General features: G+C 45.9%; 1 protein-coding gene and 1 long non-coding RNA gene across 5 annotated transcripts in view; one reads left to right on the forward strand and one right to left on the reverse strand.

Annotated features, from left to right (window-relative positions):
• The window catches only part of LOC102918306 (doublesex- and mab-3-related transcription factor C1), a 31,282-nt gene extending 12,269 nt beyond the window's left edge, over nt 1–19,013 (forward strand). For 2 of the 4 annotated variants that reach the window (XM_076562440.1, XM_076562442.1), the window contains exons 2-7: nt 15,369–15,526; nt 15,826–15,881; nt 16,188–16,324; nt 17,126–17,186; nt 17,367–17,496; nt 18,472–19,013. In XM_076562440.1, the coding sequence (XP_076418555.1) occupies nt 15,463–15,526; nt 15,826–15,881; nt 16,188–16,324; nt 17,126–17,186; nt 17,367–17,496; nt 18,472–18,584 (561 nt within the window). In that variant the 5' untranslated portion in view covers nt 15,369–15,462 and the 3' untranslated portion in view covers nt 18,585–19,013. Of the gene's footprint in view, nt 1–11,602; nt 11,864–12,555; nt 12,590–15,368; nt 15,527–15,825; nt 15,882–16,187; nt 16,325–17,125; nt 17,187–17,366; nt 17,497–18,471 lie in introns of those variants that run through there. The other 2 variants (XM_042269171.2, XM_076562441.1) reach the window with 2 other exon arrangements.
• LOC121825701 (uncharacterized) lies at nt 10,860–11,521 on the reverse strand. The gene is made up of 2 exons (XR_006068072.2): nt 11,156–11,521; nt 10,860–11,008 (listed from the first exon to the last, which is right to left on the reverse strand). It is a non-coding gene; the product is annotated as an uncharacterized LOC121825701 (long non-coding RNA).
• Nucleotides 19,014–23,012: the final 3,999 nt, after the last annotated feature.

The following is a 23,012-nucleotide window of genomic DNA, read 5'->3' on the forward strand; positions in this document are numbered from 1 at the left end:
TCAGACATGACAGTACCTAATGGGTTCACTATCCTGGCTGCAGAAGGAAGGGCGGGGTTCCTAGCTCATATGAAATGCATGACAAGAGGCAGAATTATGGGGTTAGGACCCTGAGACAGGAAGTCAAGGAGGCTGGGGAGATCATGGGGGAATGAGAGGGAGGAGAGGCAAGGGGCATGGAGGCTGCGGAAGGAGACTATCTGGTCCCCTGTCCAAGCCGTATGGCCTCATTCTGTGTTCTGATAAGGCTCCTTGTCTCTTCCTCACAGTAGAATTGCTGACAAATGTATCCTGTCTGATCTGCCTCCCTTCCAGGAGAACAAAGGCTTTTGTGCTACCTGTTGGAGAGAACTTTTTTCCCTCCCGGTGCTGAGGACGGAACCCAGGGCCTTGTGCTTGCTAGGCAAGCGCTCTACCACTGAGCTAAATCCCCAACCCTAGAGAGATCATTTGCCCACACTTACTTTTTCTGTACCAGAAGCATCCCGAGTCAGTGGGAGAATTCCTGAGTAGTGGATGGTGGGTACCAGTCACCTACCTTAATAGTGGAGCCTACTATTTCCTAAGTGCCTGGAAGATCCCAGATATATCACATCAGCTCCTTCAATTGGTGCATATTTGAACCAATCTTGCAAGGTCAGTGTCAGTCAAGTTCACTGAAGCACTGCCTCAGTCCAGGGGCATCAAGTGATTTGTTCAAAGTCACACAGATGACTCACACCCAAGCTGGGACCTGACCCTGAGTCTGACTAAAGGTGTGCACACCCTGTTCCTCCTGGGTCACAAGAAACTCTCCTGGTTTGATTCAGGCCTTCTGTCACTTGCCACAGTCCCAGCCCCCAGGTAGTCCTGTTGTCTTCAACATTAGTGACAGATATGTAGAAAATCACACCAAATATATCAACTTAACGGAATATGCAGTTTCGTCCCAGAGTGTGATGGATCAGGGATTCTGCATGACTTCTCTGGGCCCTCCACTTCTCAGCCTTTCTGACGCCTAGTTGCAATCAAGGTGTCAGACTCCCGGGAACTGTGGTCTATCTCACAGGCTTGACTGAAGGTGAACCAGTGGTTGGCAGGACCCGGTTCCTAATGGGCTCAGCATGTGGGTCTTAGCCTGTTTCTGTCTGTGAGACATGTTGCTGCCACCATCTCCTTACCAGCTGTCCATCTCTACGGGAACATGTGCTGTTAGCACTGGAGGGTGAATGTTTGCCTGCCCTTGGGCAGAAGTGACATAATGTTATGTTTTTCAAATTCTGTTGGCTAGAAGCATGGCACTGGGTTGGGACGCGAGTGCCTGTAAGGAGGTTGTCACTGGAGGCTGTTCTAGAAGTGTGCTTACCGAGCATGTTGCTGCACTTTCTTGGAATATGGAGTCAACACGGCTGGTGGGGGGACCCTGTCAAGGAAGGAAGGAAGGGACTGAATATAGATTGGAGAACACTGAATGCCTCCCCGATACTTAAGTGACAATTCGTGGCGGGAAAGCAGAAGCAGTCACAGCAAGACAGTATCACGTAAACAGTGGGGGCTTCAATGTTATTCCCTATGGTTTTTGCAGGATTTGAGGGGTTGCATTGGAAACTATGATAAAAATGGAAAATATGAGACCAAGTGGAGCTCCCGTGGCTTCATTCCAGAGCCCAATGCATCACGGGGAGCGGCATGCTGAAGTGTTGGAGGTCCTGTGAGCCCAACAGATTCATTTGGCATGACTCCCAGTCCCCAGGGAGCCAGAATCCCTAATCCCAGCCTTAGGCAGGATCCAACGACCTTTGTGCCAGTATCACAGATGCTGTGTATTTTCTCAGCACCTGGACACAGATGGGGATCATGATCTGTTGTGATTTTACTGAATTCTCCTCACAGGCAGAAGCAGACAGGGTGACACATTGTGACATAAACAACCAGAGGTGACGAATGATGCCTTTTGGTGATGGAACTCTCTTGGGTTGGAGTACTGTTGCTGTCAGAATATGAGGTATCACTCCCCTCTAAGGCCTAACTGTGGTTTCTGGGACATTATGACTCCTTCTCCCAGCTCCACATCCTTCCCCCCACAGCCCCCTTGCTGGGCACACCATGGTCACAGTCCTTGATGGAGACAGCCTCTAATGAAATAGGTGAAAGCAGTACTATGTATCCTTGATGTCTCAGAGTCACTTACTATGACCCTCACCAAAACACACAAACCATATACACAGGAGATGGGAGGAACCACAATATTATAAAGCCAAACCACTGAAGTCTGCTTAGCTTTGGAAAGTAGGGCTGGGAGCAGCAAACAGAACCTGGTCACCATCGGCGAGTCATGTCTGTGACACTGTTGATCTCTTGCTTCTGAGTTGTCTGTTGGGAAGGAGAAAATAGGGGCAAGTGGTCCTTGAGCACCCGGAGGAATTGAGGCATGGGCTGTGCATCTCTTGGTGGGACTGGAGTGGAGACAGCTAGGCTTGCTGCTGTGAGAGAGGCAGAGACTGTGGTCACAAACATCTATAATCCCAGGACTCAGCAGGTGGTGGCAGGAGGGTCAGAAGCTCAGGAACATGATAGTGATGTCCACGCCGGCCTGGGCTCAAGGCCCTGTCTTGAAACAAAGATATGGAGAGGAAAGGGATTGATGCGAAGAGGGAGAGTGAGGGAGAGTAAAAGGATGAATAGAAATAGAATGTTTTCAGCAGAGCCAGCCCTCTTCAGGGGATCCTTCATGGCCGGTCGTGACATTTGCTGTCTTTCACCAAGTGTTAACTGGGAGCTTTATGTGGATACAGTGGGTCCAGGACTATATTTGTGATCCCTCAGACTCTGTGACTTCAACATATCCTGCTGGTATGGGCCACAGCCAGCCTAGATCTATATTCATTTGATGCAACAATGGCATCCAGGGACCTGGGTCACTGGCCTTTATGGGCAACGATCTGTCACACTGGAGGGAAAAGACTCCACGTGTTCTTGAGTTTGCTCATCATGGGGAAGGAAGGAAGCTCCAGCCACCTACACTCCAAGCTAGGATCCCACCCTTTCCATTGCAGGGGAGGGTCTCCAGCAAGACACAGGTTTCCTCATACAGGAAGGTCCTGTCTCAGCCACAGCAGGGTGCAGAGACATTCAGATTCTCCCAGAAGTGCGATGCGCACCTGGTGTAGGAAAGGAGTTAGTGTAGAGGCACGCAAACCCCTTAATCTCATTGTGTTTGTGAAGGCTGGGTTCCTGTCCATACTGTGAAACTCCCTCCCTGTGTCCCTGGCCCAGTTTTCCACGGCCCCTTCTGCAGACAAGTACATCCTGCCCAAGCACTTGATACATTTCCCTCACTCCTTTGAACCGTGGGATGCCTCACTGACTTGTATATCTGTTTCCTGTCCTTCCTCCTTCCTCCTCAAAATACAGTCTAATCAAGAGTTTGTACCCAACACGAGACACCAAGGCCAGCGACCAAATGGCTTATTGAAAGTGGTGTTCCCTACTGTTCAGAACCCTCTGGAGATGATTATGTTAGGAATAAGACTCAGGGAAAGGATGAGTTTGGCATTGTCAGCATCATTATTTACTAAAAGGCAAAGACAGTCAACTTTTTCATTTCCAGCCCCATTCCTCATGGGGACAATTTCAGTGGACAGACAGGGAGCCTCTTCCTGGTCTCTGAAATGGCCCAAAGGCTCTCCATGACTTAAGGCCCGGGCCAATCAGGATTGTAACCAAGCTCCAGTTTTCTCTTCCCTGAATTGGAGGGAGTCAAGAGGTTCCAGAGGGAAACACAGAGGCAGCAACTGCATCACAGAGACCCTGTAGCCTTGAGCTGAAAATCTTTTTCTTTTTGATGTACTCAACATGCTATTGTGCATTTGGTTTTATAACCGGTGTGTATGTGCTGTACATAGAACTGAAGTTCATGCAGACTCTGTCATGCAAGTATATGAGCAGCCCCCCACGGCTCCCTCCTCTCCCTTCTGTTCTCCTCCTACTATGACAAGCCCCTCAGTTCTTTCTAGACCATTTTGCTTCTACTCGGATGTCATTTACATATCCATGATTTTATGATCTATATTCAACGTAGGATCCTCCAATGAGAGAAAACATGTAAGATTTGTCTATGTCTGACATGCAAGATTTGTTTGTCTGACATTCACTTAGAATGCTGCACTCCAATTGCAGAAGATTGAAGCTCGATTCCCACCTCTCACTCTGTGGAGGAATCCATGGCAAGCGAATGACTAGTCTTGGTGTAAGACCTGAAACTCTGCCTATGCTAGAGGCAGAAATCATCATCACAGACAAGGAGTTCCTGAAAAGACCTGTGCTTGTTAGCCAATGAGGCCAACTGCAAAGAGAGCCTCTAATCCACTGAAGAGACATCATGCAGAATGGGAGAAAATCTTCACTAACCACATCTGGCAGAAGAGCCACACCCAGCTGTGAATCTTGAAAAAGGGCAGCATGCCTGAGGAACTCTCCGTGGTCCTTACCTTGAGGATGCCTGGGCCTAGCATGTATCAGAGCTGGAGAAAAGCTGGTTAGAACATGATAATTGGCCATGCGGTCATGACACCTGAGACCCAGAACATTGATGTCAGAAGCAGCTGTTTGTTTTGTTGTAGGTCTGGTGGAGAGTGTCACCCTATCTTACCCAGGCTGGTCTTGAACTCATAATCCTTCTGCCTCAGCCTCCCTATTGCTGAGGATACAAGCATATACCAACACAGCCAATGCACGATTCTGATCTGCAGTAGGAGGAGAAAGAATTTGGAGATGCACCATAGGTAAAGGTTTTAAAGTACCGCAATCCCTGCTGGATGCTGTTTCCAAGAACATGAGAACTAGTGCTCAGGGCCGGCCACCCGGCTGCAGTGTATGTTCCAGCTGGAATTATTTCTGTTTGTAGCATAGTTTCTAACAGGCCACAGGCATCTGATTTTTATGTTGTTTCCATCCCGACCTGTGGCTTGGTACTCCTACTCCTTTTTGAAACGGCCTTTTCATTTCTATTTCTGGCATGCTCCAACTCTTGGTTAACTCTTCCATTGTGGCTTGTTCCTTTTTGTTCATTTGTTGGTTCATTTCTTCACTTTGCCCCTGGGGTTCTCAGCGTGCTCCAATGTGTTTCTTCTGTGTGGTTTAACTAAAGACTGTGTTGCTCTCAGCCTCACGCTTCTGTTTGCTATTTCTTCTGATTCTTTGGACGATTTTCAATTGAGTGACATACTGGCAGTTTCTTTTATGCTCACAACAGCCAAAGAGCCTGGTAAGACTTACCTGGATGTTCTACTGGAAATAAAGCATCATCGAGGCTGCAGGGATTTCCCCTCAGAATCTAGCCAGGTATCTTGATTAGTGTTTGCCGGCCCCAAGTGGCAAGGGACTGGGCCCGTGGCAGACTGTCCCCATTAGCAGCTCTGCTCCACAGCTGCTTCCTCTCAGGCGTAGATGGAAGAAAGCACACAGTATAACTGATTCACATAAACTGGGAGTGTTGGCACATGCCTGCCACCCCAATTACAGGAGACTGAGTCTGGGGTATTGTAAGTTTGAGGTCAGCATGGGATACATGCTGAGGTTCACATCACTGTCTTAGTTCCTTCTCTGTTGCTTTGAGGAGACATCATGACAGAGGCAACTTATGAAAGAAAGAAGCATTTTGTTGGGTGTTTGTTTTCAGTTTCATAGGTTGAGTCCTTGTCATCATAGCAGGGATCATGGTAGCAGGCTGGTAGACATGGTCCTCAGCAGGCAGCGTGCAGCGTGCAGCAGGCAGGCAGGCAGCAGGCAGGCAGGCAGCGTGCAGCAGGCAGCAGGCAGGCAGGCAGGCAGACAGCAGGCAGGCAGGCAGGCAGCAGGCAGCAGGCAGGCAGGCAGCAGGCAGCAGGGAGGCAGGCATGTTGCTGGAGCATGGTGCTTCAAGCTTACATATTGAGACAACAACCAGGATGGAGAGAGAGCCAGAGCCGCCTTCTCCACCCCCCAGGAATGGTGTGAGCTTTGAAACTTCAAACATACGAGCCTGTACTCATCCACACCGCCACAGCCACATTGCTGATATAGTGAGAACATATCTCAAAAACATTCCCAACACTCATGACAACCAAGGGAAGCCCAACCCACCAAATCTTCCCAAACATGACCACCAAACTCACTGTTAGAAAAACCCGGATCTATTGTCCTCACATCCTCCTAAGTGTCTGACTCCCACCAAACCACACGAGAGAAAGCATCACAGAAGTGGCCTGAGGATGGATGTGATGGACGGAGAATACTGTGTGAGCCTAGAGAGAGATGGGGGCCAGGGCCAGATCCACCACTGACTGTGACTGGTCATTAGGAGCTGCCTCTCCAGGCCTGTTTCTCTAAACAGTGTTTTCACTGCAGCAGCAAGTGTTGATGGCTGGAGAATTGTGTGATTTCAGCTGAGGTGAAAAGGTTGTGCTGTCCCTCAGGCAACCATTTAGCCAGCACAGAATCCTCCTCAGCGCTGTGTCTCTCCCTCTAGATACTGCGCATTTTATCAGGTCTTCATGTAGGCGTGGAGGAGCAATAAATATCCAAAAATATAGAAAAGGTACAGAACTCAATAGCAAAGGAAACCCACAGATATCCCTGTTTGCAAATGGACTAACGACCTGTGTAGGCATTGTTAGAAAGGAGATGTCCAAATGGCCCCAGATATAGACAAAGGTGCTTGGCAATAATAATCGTCTGGAGAATGTGAATCAAATTCACAGGGAGAGGTCATCTCCCTTTTTGTGTTGGGCTTACTACGAGAGATGGGAGTGAGTGTCAACAAGGAGCAACGTTACCCCTTGCCCAGAACCAACGTGCCTCTTTTTTTTGTTTTTTGTTTTTCAAGACAGGGTTTCTCTGTGTAACTTTGAGCCTTTCCTGGAGCTCACTTGGTAGCCCAGGCTGGCCTCGAACTCACAGAGATTGCCTGGCTCTGCCTCCCGAGTGCTGGGATTAAAGGCGTGTGCCACCAACACCTGGCTCCACCATGCCTCTTAACTGTACCTGCACTGGCAGTATAGACGACAGACCTCAGACCAGTCACTCCAAGCAGTGTCTGTATTGCCACGATGACTGAAGCATTACCTACAGTACCTGATCCAGGAATATAATCTAAATGTCTGCTCGTGCATAAATAGATCTGGAATAAACCTGCATCCGAGGGCAAACCCTACAATTACAGGCACTTGGGAGGCTAAGCCAGAAGGATAACAAGTTGATGACTTCCCTGGGCTACAGAAAGAGCTGAAACACAAATGGTGTGCAAATTAGTGAGATACAGTTACACTTCTTTCAGCTTGAAAATGGTCTGGGAATAGAGCCAACTGAGAGAGCATTTACTTAGCAAGTGTAAAGACTGACGTTCAGTCCACAGCATCTGTAAAAAACACTCCTCTCTATGTGCATAGACATATGTACACAGAAAATGAAACATCATTTTGCCTCAGACAGACAGAAATCTTGGCAGGTCTAAGAGTTGACTGTTGTTTACAACAACATGGGAACAGCAAAACAAAAGAATGTGTTACCTGCTTTCACAAGAGAAAGAATGCATACAGAAGTGGGTGCCAGCAAAGTGGGGGTGGGGTAGGGATGGCGAGTGGGAAGGTGCCCATATAAATGACAGCCTAAGGGCACAAGCTTATTTTTTATTATAAGACTATAATGTATTCCTTGGTGATCCTGCTTTGTTAGCATGTATAGTTATACATTGTCTGTGTGCTGTATGTGATGTGTGAAGTAGATCATAAGGTTGTGTTAGCTGTATAGAACTTATTTACCCACATCAACACTGTCTATTTTGGTTCCTATATGATACAAAATTATAAATTTAAATCTCTATCAAACACATATGTTCTGCACATATGTGTTTAAGACTTCACGGCGTACTGGAAATGTGCGTGGTGGAAGATCTTAAATGCTTTTACCACAGAAGAAGAATGTGACTCTGCGGGGTGAGTGATGTGCTATTTAGCTTGATAATAGTAGGCAGTCATTTCACACTGTGTCACATACTCAATGCATACAATTTTATTTTGAGTTTTCCTTTAGAAAGCTAGGGGGAACATATCCACACAGCTGTGGGAACCCCTGGACAAACTCCTCAAGTGCTGGGCCCTAAGAAGAGCCCACACTTGCACTGGGCCATGTTCTGGATCCCAGGCCAGGAGAACAGCAGTTATTGGTGAGAGTACAGGGAGTCACTTGTGAGTGGGAGTGGGAGGGGCAGAGGAAAGTGTCTTCTGTGGAGCCATGACGCTGTGGCTCTGTAGACTGGGAGGCAGGAGACAGGGCCGCCAAAGCCTAGCATACAACAGTGGTTCCCAACCTTCCTCATGCTGCAAACTTTTAATACAGTTCCTTGTGTTGTGGTGACCCCAACATAAAATTATTCTGTTGCCACTTCATAACTCTAATTTTACTACTCTTATGAATCGTAAATACGTGACATGTAGAATATCTGAAATGCAACCACAAAGGAATCACGACCCACAGGTTGAGAATTGCTGGCCTAGAAGGACTGTGATAGGTGATTGTAGCAAGAGTTGAGATCAGCAGCAGAGTACATCCTTTGGAAAACAAAATGTAGTCCTGAAAATACCAGTGAGCACCTTGTGGGCAGTGGGCAGGTAGTTCTATGGCTATGGTTACCGTCATCTTGGAAGGTATTGTTCAGAATGGGTCTTCTGGAAAGAGGAGCCGATGTGAAGGCTCCTCATGGCTCAGTCCAGTGGCCGTTCTCCACCTCTGCTTCTGGATTTCTAGTGCAGCTACTGAGTGGAACCAAATTTCACCAAATATTTCAACAGACATTCATTGTTTAATCTCACACACACACACACACACACACACACACACACACACACACACACACACATACATACACAGGGACATGCAGGAGTTTACAAACTAAGAAGGCATAACCACTGGGCAGACTGCCTTTCTCCTGGGAGTTGAAACTTCTAAGCCCTGCATGTGAGGTTGGACTAGGAACAGGGAAGTGATAACATGGAACTCACCTTCCCAGCTGAGCTCGGGCCTGTGTTAGTTACTTTTTTGTCAACTTGACACAAGCTAGGGTCATCTGGGAAGAGGAAACCTCAGTGGAGGAAATCCTTCCATCAGAGTGGTGTGCATGTTTTGTTGATGATAGATTGATGGCGGAGGACCCAGCCCACTGGGGTGGTGCCGTCCCTGGGCAGGTGGCCCTGTGTTCTAGAAGAAAGTAGGCTGAGAAGACCCAGCCCACTGGGGTGGTGCCGACCCTGGGCAGGTGGCCCTGTGTTCTAGAAGACAGTAGGCTGAGAAGGCCATGAGAGCTAGGCAGTAAGCAACATTTCTCTCTGCCTCTGCGTCACTTCCTGCCTTGAGTTCCTGTCTGTCTTCAACAATTATAGGACCCTAAGCTGTGGGATGAAACAGGCCCTGTCTCCCCAGCTTGCTCTAGGTCCGTGGTGTTAACAGCACAGGGACCAAGTCAGTAGACAGAGGCCTGGTGGGGAGGGATGATGCTCAGGCCCTCAGACATGCCACAGAAAGATCGTGTCGAAGTCATTGATCACACTGGGATTAGCTACTTGGAGACGGTTAATCTTCACTGTCCGTCTGACTGGATTTGGAATCCACTGGGAGACATATCTCCAGGGCGTCTAGGAGGAAGTTTCCAGAAACAATTACCCGAGGAGAGAAGGGCTGGCCTTGAGTGTGGACAGGTGTCGTTACATGGACTGGGTTCCAGGGTTGAATAACAATGAAAATGCCAAGGCCGGTGTCCCTGCTGCATGAGTTCTGGTTTCCCCACTGTGGAGTCTTAGCTGCCTGCTGCCGCCACTATGAACACCTCCACCTTCCCCTCCAGCATGGATTGGACCCGTTTAATCTCTGAGCCAAAAGAGAGTCTTTTGTGGGTCATTTTTGAAAGAAACGAAAACATAAGCAATACAAATTCCAACCATTCTCTCTGTGGCTCCCACCCTGGCTCTCCTTGAGAAATAGAGGAAAGGGCCTTGGGCCTTGAAATGCTGCTGTCTGTCTGTACACTGCCTGCCTCTCTGAGAAGACCTTTCCTCTCTCAGCAAGGAAGGACAATGGTTTCTCACCGCTGGCCCTGGCCAAGCATGTTTTCACTCCATTAGTCTGAAGCACACAGGAAGGAGCGTGTGTCATTTAAAAGGGGAGGGGTGTTTGTGTTTTTCTGTATCTTGCTTATGTTCTCCTGCGGCCAATATGCATTTCACAGTTCGGTAAACTGCCCAGCGACTCCTCCACCTGAGGGTAAGAGATGAGCTGTGCTTCATCTCCCTTGCAGCCTGGCCCTGGAAAATTGTTCCCATGCCTTTCACAGTCCCCCTCGGAAGCCAAGAAACCCTCCTCACAGGGAGAGTAACCTTGTAGTGGCAACAAGGTTTTCTCTTGGTGGTTCTCTTGTGTGGAGGAGCTGTGGATGCTTGCGTACTGTTTGTGAGCACGAAGTCTAAAGCCCCTTTAGAGGCTCCACAGATTCTTTGTGTGCCCCCCCACCTCTTCAGAAACTCTGCTCAAGATCTCTCAGCTATGGGGGCTGCTGGACTACAGGGAGAGAGGCCAGCAAGTCTCTCCTCCTGGCTGTGTGAAGTGTGGGGGTCAGAGCTGCCAGCTGTGAGGAAAAAAAACTGTTGACTGGAAACCGAATGGCAACAAAGACCCCCTACGGAGCAGGCGTCATTGCCTCAAGGGGGAACATGAAGGACTTGAAGTACTCAGATACTTGCTCTCCCCTCCAAGATATCCCCATCCCCCGCCCCAGTCACCAAAACATCATCCCCAGTAAGTCTTAAGTTGATGCCAATATGGAGTATGAAGAAAATACCATGAAGCCAAAACATTGTAAAGCACACCGGCCTTTATTTCAACCTCATTAACAAGATTCTTGGGAGAGGAGGGGCCTGGACCGAAGAAGGTCTTGCTCTCTGTGGTGGCCCCGTGTCTTGGACTCCTGTGGGCTCAGCCTCGGACTGTTCAGCATGCTCTCCTAAGAAGGAAAGAGAGAGACAAGTGGACGCTCAGGAGCCTTGTGGGAACTGAGGGGAGGTCTTGGGTGCTCTCTGGGGGAGAGGAAGGGGGCATCCTGGCCTGCTGTGAGGGATGAGAGGGGCAGGGGCAGACTCAGAGCCCTCACCTGAAGAACTTGGACACGCGAGCCAGGGCTCTCTGGAACCGCCCTTCCAGGTCCTTCTGGGAGGAGCAGCCTCCCTGGTTCCCCATGGTGTGAGCAAAGGCCACCCCTTCTGGGGAGTATTGTTGGCTTCTCAGAGTCTGAAAAAGAGAGTTGAGGCCTCATCTTTGCGGCCCCTCATGGGTGCCGTCTATCACCCCATTGGGCTACTGTGATGTGCACTGCTGGTTGAGGTGCTGAGGATGGAGAAGTGGGGAGACCTGCCCTGACCACACCCAGCCCCCCGGAGGATGTTCCCGACCACATGGAAGTGAGTCTGCCCAGCTGGTAGGAAGAAGGGGCATGAAGACCATGCTTCCAAGAGAGTGTGTAATGCACCAGTGACACCCCCTCCAGGACTTCTTTGCACATACCTGAGCTCCCCCCTAGGCTGGGTGCAGAGGTGGAGGCCTGCCCCCTGCGTTGGCCTAAGCCCCGCCCCTCCATGGCCCTAAGCCCTATTGCTTCTTCCTTGGTTCCTCCCTGCTTCAGTTCAGTACCTGGTGCTCAACCAGTGGATACATTTCTGGTGTGTGGCCTGCGTCCCAACTCCCGCCCCTCAGAACTCTCTTTGTTTCTTCCTTTGCTTTTTATCTTCACTCTGGCCAGCTCAGCAGCCCGAACGCAAGTTGTGCTGGCTGAACTGAAAATGCAGAGGCCTTCGGTTATACGGTGAGTTCTCCTTCCGTGGGGTTTCCACGGACAAAAGTGCCCACGAGGCCTGTCTGTGGTAGCCGCACTGAGTTAGGACTGAGATGTTTCTCATGGCCCTCACAAGGTGCACGGTCCAGATGGTTCATAAAAGCCGAGAACAAGGGCTGGGCATGGCGCCCTGAGGCCAGAAGGCCTGGACCTAGTGTTTCTCTGTGAGGGCTTGCTCTGCACAGGTCACCCGCATGTCTGCTCCTGCATGCTTCTGGTGACCGATGGAAAGTATTCGGCGGCCTGGACAGCTTCTACAGTGTGCAGGACAGTTGTCAGGGGTCCAGACATGGGTTTTTCCATTTAGCACTTTACACTTAGAATCGTGATTGTTACGAGTTATGTCTTGCAAGTTGTTGGAGCCATTGACCTTTGTTTGCTTTTTTTCCTTAAGGGCATCCACTTCTTTCTCTGTGCCATTTCCTGATGTAATTTTCGTAGAGCCCTGTTGGGCTGTTCGTGGCCTTCCCTTGATTTCAGTGTCTGCCCTGTCCTAAGGTGACTCCGTGCCTTGCTGCTTACCACCATGTTGTGGGATGATGGCGAATTTCCAGAGTTCAGTCCTCCATCTTGTCCTCATCCAAATGTCGTTAGCCATGTTGTGTCGTATGCATTGCTAGAGAACTTTGAGCAATAACTTTTCCTTTTATTGATGATTACAGAGTGGAAATCCTGACCTTTTGAATGTTTTGATCAGTGAGTACAGTATACTTTTCAGTGATTGTGCCAATATTCTTTTTTTTTTTTTTTTTTTTTTTTTTGGTTTTTTTTGAGACAGGGTTTCTCTGTGTAGCTTTGCGCCTTTCCTGGAACTCACTTGGTAGCCCAGGCTGGCCTCGAACTCACAGAGATCCACCTGGCTCTGCCTCCCGAGTGCTGGGATTAAAGGCGTGCGCCACCACTGCCCGGCTTTGTGCCAATATTCTTAACAGATATTTTCTTTATTTTAGTATTATTCAAGATGTCATTTAAAACACTTTGAGCCTCCAGTTAGTTATTTCTAATATATTGAATTTTAGTGGGATTGTGCCTACGAAATTTTCTATCAAATACCTTGTATAGCATTTCAAACATTTAGAGATGACTTTTATCTGGAATGTGGAGTATTTCCTTTATCAAATATTATGTCACTTTTTAAGGAAGAAAATCCAGAGATGTTTTTTGTTCAATGAAATGCAATTAAGTATTCATAATTGGTCAAAGTGCAGAAAACATTGTTTTTGGAACGTTCAGCCATAAATGGGACATCTGTATCATATGCTCCCCCTTCCCTCCACTCCTTCCCTCACTCCCCTCTTCCTTGTCCCCCACCCACCAAGGTTCAGAGAACACTTGAAAGAGGAGGCAGGGGTAGTTTGAGACTAAAAGTCAGGAAAGACCAGGGCAAAACAGTGTCTTCTGCTCTTGACATGTCCACTGTACTTGTGAACTCATAGCACAGATCTTGCAGACTATCCAGCCAGTCACTAATCTAGCATGTTTGGGGGAGGGGCTCATGAGGCTCCACACCTTCCTCAGGAGTTATGGACAGCTGATAGCCCTGGAGGCTAGGGAGAATTGGCTTTCTCTAAAGTGTGGCCTCGGTGAGTCAGCCATGCTCCTGTGGATGGTGCCACACTCAGGATGGCACATGACGTCTTGGTGGATGGTTAAAGAAGAAGAAAGAGGACACAGAGTTTGGAGGGTGGGAAGGTAGATGGTGGTCATAGGAAGAGTTAGGGGAGGAACGGGTGTGAATAGGTTAAAAATGCATTGTATTAACATGTCTCACAAGGTTGATGAAAATACTCCACACAAAAAGAGGGCATGGTGGGGGTGGGGTGGGTCTGGGAGGAATCAGGGGAGGAGTCAGGTAGAATATGATCAAAATACATTGTGTGCATATATGAAATTATCAAAGAATTAATAAAAATATTATAGTAAAGTACATAACTAAAAGACAGTCTTTTACTTCCTCCCTTTCAATCTATATGCCTTTTATTTATTTTGACGGGTTTTTTTGTCCCTATGTGCCAGCTATGGCCTAAAGTTTAATGTGTGCATATGGTTAGAGGTCTGTATAGAGAGATATTCTGGCTCATTTCTGAATTTTTGGTTGGAGTTGTCTAGTCTGTCTTTTCAGTATCATGTGTTTTCTGTCATCAATACAGTCTAATTCATGTACACGTGTGTATAGGCATAAATACACCCAAGAGGAAGAGACAGCATTTAGAGAAAGAAAAGAAAAGAAACCAAATGGTAGTGGAAACAAGAGAGTAATGAAGGAAAGTAAAGATGAAGGTCATGCTTTCTCATGTATGGAGTCTACATCCAAGTGTGAGTGAGGGAGTGAGGGAGTGGGTGTGGGTGACGTGGAAGTAAAAGAGGAACTATTTGTGTGTAAGAAAAGGACTGGGTAGAACATGAGTAAAGGAGGGCAATGGAGGTATGTATGAGTAAAGCACAATGGTAAACGTGTGAAAATGTCATAACTAATCCATCATTTTGAATGTTAAACAAAAAATATAAAAATAATATTAAGATTATATGTATTAATGAAAAAGAATTATTTGTCTTTTCACCAATAAGTATGTTTCTAGCAGTGAATTTTTGGTAGACGTACTTTATTGGATTGAGGATATGTCCTTGTGCTCCTACATTGTCAAATTTTTAATATGATATTTCTCATGAGTGGTCTTTTATGTTGTTAAATGTCTTTTCTGTCATACATCTTTGTAACTGCTGTTCTTTTATTTTGTCCCACTAATACAGTAAAATTCTTTGGTGTATTTTTTTTTTTGAGACAAGATCTCACTCTAGCCTAAGCTATCCTGGAATTCACTGTGTAGCCAAGGCTGGCCTCAAACCTGTTGGAATCCAGTTGTCTGAACCTTCTGAATGCTGGGATATAGGTATATGCCACCAGACCCAGCTTTAGTATTGGCATTTAAATGGAAATTGTCTTGTATTCCTAGGGTAAACTATGCTTGATATCGGGTATTTTTCATACATTCTTGGATTCAAATTGCTAAAATTTCATGAGAGAGGTTTGCATCTATGTTCATAAGGAATACTGGCCAGTAATTCTTCCTATACCATCTTTTACTTCTCCATAAAAGTGTTGAACTTGTTAACTAAATTGGGAAGTTCTTTCTTTCACTTTCTAAAAAAGCTCTTGTCAGATTGCTGTAGCATTTTGTTCATTGGACATAATTAAATTTCAGTTATGCTTGAGGCATGTACTGAGCCAATGAATAACGTATGACATTTCAATGAGGCAAGTTATGGTGACTGGTGCAACTTGGGAGATTCAACCTAGTCCCAACACACCAGCAGATTGCTTGTTCAAATAAGGGGATAAAAGCATTTTTGCCTCTTAAGTCTTGGGAGTGTCAAAATTGTGTGTTATTTTCCTGTGTGTAGTGTCTGGGAAAGGAAATGATCAAGCTTCTGCTATATGTAACTAACATTAGGTCTTCAATCCCCCCTGCTTTAGGGAACTACGTAAGGCCTTGTCTGTTGTGAGTGCCCCCAAGAAGAAGCAGGGTATACCGATAAAGAAACGCCTGCTTCGGAGACAGAGAAGGATTATGGCCACGGCCCCTAAATCGCACATGCATGCCAAGAAATTGACTGTGGAAGAAGGAGTTTGCAGTAAGTGTCTTTCACTAGATAGGGGACCTGAACTTGGGGAAGAAGCATGAGTATTTCTGTCACTAGTCCCATCGCTGACTTACAGTGTGACCTTTAGCAAGAACTTTCTGGTGTGTTAAAAAAAAAATAAAAGAATCATGGTCAGGTACCAAGTGTTTACAGGAAGGAATGATTTGGCAAGGCATTGGGGAGCCGAAAAGATCAATAATAACATGAGGCTTCAGTACGGGTATGGGGTGTTTTATAAAGGAGGTGGTAGGGGAGGAAGTCTCAGCCCAAATGTGACTATTATTTTATAGCTGGAAAGAACACTGTACATCAGCTCCAGGCCCAGGTTGACACAGCAACCCAGGAGGTAAGAAGAGCCTGTTGCCCAAGGGGGATTTCCCCATCAGCCATTGCCCAGACCCTTTCTACTATATCCCGAAGACAGTTTCCATTTCTAACCCTATGACCTACTCCTCTTGTGGCACTGGAAAAATCACTTCTCCCTGGACCTCAGTTTTCTCAAATCAGAGTAAAAGGTAAGGCTGGATGGTCTTCAAGGTTTCCACAGCTCTGATTTCTGTGTTCTTATTTTCATACAAAAATATACTCATCCTTTATCTCTCTGTGAACATCTGGGTGCCTGATCCTCATTTTTTATCTCTGCCCCCTTCAGGAAAGTTCTCAAGGGCCTGTGCTGCTGAGTCAGCTCCCAGAACCAACATCTGTGCCGTATACTCCAGAGACCCTGGGGCAACAACTGACGGTTTCCCTTTCTGGGGAGCCCCATGGGCCCTCTGCCATGCCAAGCATGTGAGTAGGACCAGGAACACAGAATGCACTGTGTTTGCAGATTTCCAACCTTGCGCTTAGTGCCACGGGAGCTAGTAACATCAGGAGGATGACAACAGGAAGAAGGAAGTAGATGATTGGGGAAGGAGAAATCAGCAAGAGCAGAGTACTCTCAGCTTTGACAATTTCTATCCATGAGGGTCTGGGCAAGTGAATATTTTTCCAAGTCTCTGTTTCCCAGTAAGCGTGTTGGTGAACATAGTCTACATCTTAGTACTAACACAAGATCTACCACATAGTAAGCCTTCAAAGTGTTGAGAATGTTATTACTTTTTGACAGATGGAAAAGGAAGGTGCTGCTGAAATCTGGGAGCATTATAAGGAGGGCCACAGGGCCTCAGGGGAATGTCCAAAGGACAGCAGGAAAGAATCCCTAGAGGTGAACCTGAATTGTCTTTCATGGCCAAAGGGGATTGGGTAAAGTGGAGGCAAGATGCAACCACCAAAAAGGGATGGTACTCACATGCCTTCAGCTACTTTCAGACTAAAACACAGACACTGCGGTTCATCATCCTCATCTTCCCTGTAGCCCTGGGAGGAAAAAGCCAGCACAAAGTATTGTCTCAGAGATTCAGTAAAAGAGGGACCAAAAGGAAAATGAATCAACCAATAGAAAGGGCTTGCCCAAAGCCTGAGGATAAATATCCATGCAATCATTTGGATTCCCAAATCTTGGTATTGCAAATACCTGCTACTCTGTCTACTGGTAGTATATTCCCACGAGAACTTTTAATCCCCTAGCCCTTCCTCTTCTTCTTCCAGGTGCCCAAGCCTGATTCTTCAGCCCTGTGCCACTGCTGACACTATGCTACTGCAGCCACAGGTCCTGGCAAAGACATGGGATGCAGAACAGTGGGAGGCAATAAGCTTTGGAGACGTGGGCACAAGTAGACTGGGCAGGGCGAGGGGCAGCTGGGAGAAACTGGGTGCTAGAGGGTCACTTGTCATAGAAGAGGACACACATTGCCCTAGTCTTCATTCTCTCACACCCTCTCTTCTGCAGAGCCCCAGTGCCTCCAACCAGGCTTCGGTTTCTGCTACCTTGGAGTGGCAGGAGATGCTGGAGGCTGCTGAAGCTCTGCTGGCTCTGAAGAATTCTTCGCTGACACGTCACCAGCCCTGTGGCATGCCAGGTATGTAGGGGTATTTGGCAGATGGGAAGCTGTGTGATGATGTCACCAGCCCTGTGGCATGCCAGGTATGTAGGGGTATTTGACAGATGGGAAGCTGTGTGACAAGCTCTAGGAACCCAGAGTTGGTGGTTTGAACTGTCTTGGAGCCAAGCACTCAAGTTCCTAAGACTGACTTGAGAGATGATGCCTAGGGGCTACTGAGTGACTCTTCAGATTACCAAATGTTTTCCTCTATACAAATTGTCCAGTGTGCTGACATCAAGAAACAGATAGACTGAGGTCCCTGAGATAGCAAAGTCACGCTCCAGGGGAGACAGTATATCAAGTAGAAAGAATAGAACTGGGTATAATGGTTCCCAATTCATGGTTGTGTCCCAGTCCACTGTAGACTGAGATGGACTGGGAGGACATGCACAGGGGATAAGGGTCTGAAATGGAACACGATCATGATGATGACTTCAGGGCATTTCCCATGTAGATACAGAACCTAGACACCCTTACCATGCCGAATTTTGCCAGTGAATTTCAGTGGCCAACACAAAACAGGAAGGGCTTCATGAGATCAGAGGAGTATTATTACATGGCCGGGGAGGCTGAGATGGAGTCTGGGTACTGCTGAGACCAAAACACCAATGGATATTGGTTTGTGGGTAGGAAGCCACTCTGGGTGGACATGCTGGAACAAAAGGCAATTAATAAAGCTGGAGAGGTTAGCTGTCACTGAGGTCTAGCAGAGTGGGTGATGTAGGCTAGGCCAGCAAATCTGCAGGGTAAGGAGACAGAGAATTTCCTCGACTCAGTGAGGATCCTATCTAGAAACCCCAGGTTTGACCAAAGGGACCGTAGAGCTAAGAGGAGAGATAAGGAATTCTGATGGGGATAGGGATATCCTGGAGACCCAAGGAAAGTAAAGAGAAAGCTGAGGAGAGGATCATGTGTGTGACTGGGCTCTGATCGTTGTCTTTCTGTCTTCAGGTCCTGCTGGAGAGAGGGGACGGCAGCTGGCCAGCCCCTCTGTGCCACCCAGGCCTGCCAACTCTGGTTCGCTGCCTTCTGGACATCTCGATTGCATGTCCCTCTTGACCTAAGAACCCAGACTACGAGGCCTCGCTAGAGCACTGCCTGTTTGATTCCTGTTTCTGAACTTGCAAAATGGCTCCTGTCCAAAGTGCTTAATGTGTTTTTTAAGCATTCAGGTATTTTATAAGCTTTCAGATCCTTTTTATGATATAGGGCAATTACTTGGCTTTCCTATGTTCTTTATCCCCATCCCTTATTTCTTTGGAAGCTGGGGCTTTTTATGTGTCTTATAAAATGCTTTGTGCAATCAAATATGATCAATCAATCTATCAGTGGGGTTCTGAGTGATATCAATGCCAGTGTTTTCCTTTGTGTGCACTTGCACACTTACCTGTGCACTACTGTACTTACATACATATGTGGAAACATGAGTATTTTCACATTGCATATAGATTTGTGTCTTACCAAAAATAAATAATTTTATAAGGCACTAAGAAGTATGGGTTGTTTGTTAAGCGGCATATGGTAAATATCAGTTAGCTAAAAATGTATTCTATCAAAGCATCAAGCAAGAGGGTTTAAAAGAGCAAATATCAGTCACGATGTCTTTCGGAATTGCACAGCCCCTTGGTTTGCTACCCAACTCAACATTGTGCAGTATTCAGTGGGCTCCTTCATCCCTGGATGAGGTTCTGCATCCTCTAACAATGGTCAAACTCAGACAGAAATTTCAGCCGGACTTTGTTGGATGCACTCTTTCCCCCTCTTTCTTCCCATGCCTTTCCTCATTTCATCACAAACGATCGATGATGACACCTATTCCTACTATGCGTTTTTATCCTGATGCTCTGCTCATCAGAATTCTGATAGTCTCCATCTGATAGTGGAAAAGTCAACATGCAAAATCAGTTAGGATATGGAGCAAGACTGAAGAACATCTCATTTCTCTTGTACTCCCTTGACCAATTACATGGATGAGTGATCCCTAAGTCCATTCAGTTCCCAGTGACAGATGATTAAAGTCAAATATTCCTGAAGGAGTATGTGAGGAAGGGCTTCAAGGTCCTGCCATATAGTGACGTCCTCACCACGTGTTGATCCTATAGCTGAGTTATTACTTCTGCATTTGTAGGCACCACTAGGCAGTTTCCCATTCTGAATGCACAGAGGTATGTATGGTAAGTGTAATTACTGTATGATTTTTTTTGGGGTTTTCAAGACAGGGTTTCTCTGTGTAGCTTTTGGAGCCTGTCCTGGAACTCACTTTGTAGACCAGGCTGGCCTCCAACTCACAGAGATCCACCTGCCTCTGCTTCCCGAGTGATGGGATTAAAGGCATGCGCCACCACCATCCAGGTTCTTATATAGTTTTTAAACCATTATTAGTATTTAACTTTTTATTTGAAATTTATTTAAGATTTATATTCAGATATTGTATGAAGACGACATCCAGTTATACAGATATCATATGTTAAACATTTTCCAAAATAGGTGGCATTCATATTATGATATTCAAGAATACATGAACTCCAAGACCCGTGAGAAGTGTAGAGGTCAGTTGAAAAGCCACAGCACATAGGTCATGACAAAAACAAGAAAGAATTCTAGCAATGGGTGTAGGAAAATTTTCAAGTATGTCTCTCTATAACCCTATCTCTACTATACATAATGTAGAACAAGTAGGAGAAATCTGGAACACTTAGCCCCTGTACTGGTACTGACATGGTAGATTGGCCTATGGATTCAATGATCTGGGTTATATAGCAGCTATATGACAAACTAGTTTCTATCTTGCCTGACTTGGAAGGCTGAAGGAAATTGATTGGCAGTTGGAAGCCCCTCACAACAGACCAGCAGCATTTAGGAGCTGCAGGTCTAAATGCAGGTACCATGGGAACAAGAAGCTAGGAGAGGTTATAAAGGTGACTGAGCCTCTGGTCCACTGGCAACAGTCTTCTTATATGGTAAGCCAGTGTGCAACATTAAAAGGCATACATATCAACAATTACAAAAACAAATTAAAACTCCAGAGGTTACACTGAAAGAAACCCAGGACCAGGAGGGACATCAGAAAGAATTGAAAAAAAAATCACCATAACCACGTTTGCTAAGTTAAATGAGAACACAGATAAATAGTCAGAACAGTGTTCAAAGTAGCAGAAAAATGAAGACAGAAGTCCAATTTTGAAGCCTCACATGTGATATTTTTGTTTTTCATTTTTATTAGATCTTTTTATTTGATTAATTTTATTTTATGTGTGAGTGCTTTGCCTGAATGTATTCATATTTTCCACATCAATGTTTAGTGCCCATGGAGCTTCAAAAGATGGTATGAGATCCCCTAGAACTGGAGTTACAGATGGTTGTGAGCCACCATGTGGGGGATGGGAACCAAATGCAGGTACTCTGCAAGAACAGGTGTCTTCTTTCCAGGCCCTACACTTTCTGATTTTAAACCACAGTATAAAGTTACAATTATCCCAATATTCTGGTATTGGGCATACAAAAAAGACAAACAGTCCAGGAGAATACCATAGTGTCCAGAAATAAATCTTCATCCATATGTTAAGTGACCTTTGACAGGGGTGCCAAGCCCCCTGGATGAAGGACAGTCCTGCCTCAATAAGACACATTGGAAAACTACATAGAAGAATGCAGTTGGTACATTACATCATCTAAAAATTACCTAAAAGGAATTAAGATACAAAAAGGAAAAAAAAGAGTTGCTGAGTTTACATTTGTTTGCCTTTTCTCAGAACAAGATGAAAATGAAATATTCCTGCTGTTTTCATATCAGGCCATCTTTGATTATTGAAAGCATTGCTTTAGAAACAATTTAATTTTTGATCAATTATGATTGAAATAAACTATCTTATAATAGTTTCATATTTACATAATACTTAATAGTACAGTGACTCTCCAAATTTGTGTAGCAATTGTATCACTTTTGAAGTAATGTTCACACGTATCCATGTATGGGCATTGATCACGTTGTCTGCAAATTGAAGAACAAATTGAATGATTAATTTAACACCTGTGTGAAGCAAGCAGAACAAAACAATACAAGGTATAGCATCAATTAATGTGGGTTAAGATCCATACCATTAAGAAATGCACCTTTCAGAAGAACACACACAAACCAAACTTTAGAAATGTAAATCTTGGCACACTTACACACCTATTACAGAAGAATGGAGCAGTGCCTAATAGGGAATATAAATTATTGGTTTTAATCCAGTCCTTAAATTTTGAAGCCTTGGAATCCAAGAAAGCAGGCAACAGAAAAATCCAGAATTGGAATTCTTCACTGAGCATCAGTTGATCATGTAATTTAGAGGCAACCCATACACAGGCACTGCTAAAAATGACAGGCAGTGAAAACTTCCCAGGTGAAGATCTGGAGAGGTAAACTGCAGAGGTAAACAGATGGACGTCAGGCGCATACTAGGTATTTGATAAACTGAGGACCTGATAGTGTTCCATGCACCCTCTTGAGGCCAGTAAGACAAGGAGCCTGAGCCTGCCTGTGCTCTACTGCACAGCAGGGAGCACAGAGAGGACACAGCCTAGTCACTGGAGCAGCACTGGGACTCTAGGTGGATCTTAAGAACTTAATCTGTGATGTCATATGAAAGTGATTGTGTAAAGCTGTGGCCCTAAATCTATAGGAAGCAACAGCTGAACATCTCTAGACGAATTGACAAAAGAAGCAAACCTTCAATAACGTTTATATGTTGTGTTAATTACTTTCCTGTGGCTATGATAAAACACCATGACCAGGGAATTTAGAGAAGAGTGGGTTTATTTTGGCGTGTGGGTCCAGAGGGTTAAGAGTCTATTATGGCAGGGAAGCATGGCAGCGAGCAGTTAGCCTGGCAGCTGGATCAGGAAACTGAGGGCTCACATCTTGATCTATAAGGAAAAGCAGAGAAAGCAAACTAGAAATGGCCCGAGTCTTTAAACTTTCAAAGACTGCCCCCAGTGACATACTTCCCCCAGCAAGGCCACACTTCCTAAAACTACTGAAATAGTGCCATCAACTGGGGACCAAGTGTTCAGATGCTTGAGACTATGGGGGGACATTTTTTCATTCAAATCATGGCATTCCAATATTCCCTGGCCACCATAGTCCTGTGGGCATATAATAATGTAAAATTCATTTTGTCCAATTTCAAAGGTCCTCAGAGCCTTCTACAGTCTCAACACTTTGGATTCAAAGTGTCTACTGAAATTCAAGGCAATTTCTTAATTGCACCCCATAAAAAAAGAAACTGCATATTTCCTATATATAGTGGCACAGAATGTATATTGCTATTCCAAAATGGAGGACTGGGAGCAGAGTAAAGAAATATTGGATCAAAGCAAGACCAAAAACCATCATGGTAAATGTCAAGTCCTGTAGCTCCATGTCTGATGTTGAGACTTTAATTTCAAAGGGTTAGATGGCCCTACTCCTTCCTGGGACTGGTCCCTCTGTTCAGCTCTCTTTGGCTGAT

Source organism: Peromyscus maniculatus, chromosome X, assembly GCF_049852395.1.
Source record: "Peromyscus maniculatus bairdii isolate BWxNUB_F1_BW_parent chromosome X, HU_Pman_BW_mat_3.1, whole genome shotgun sequence".
NCBI classification, from domain to species: domain Eukaryota; kingdom Metazoa; phylum Chordata; class Mammalia; order Rodentia; family Cricetidae; genus Peromyscus; species Peromyscus maniculatus.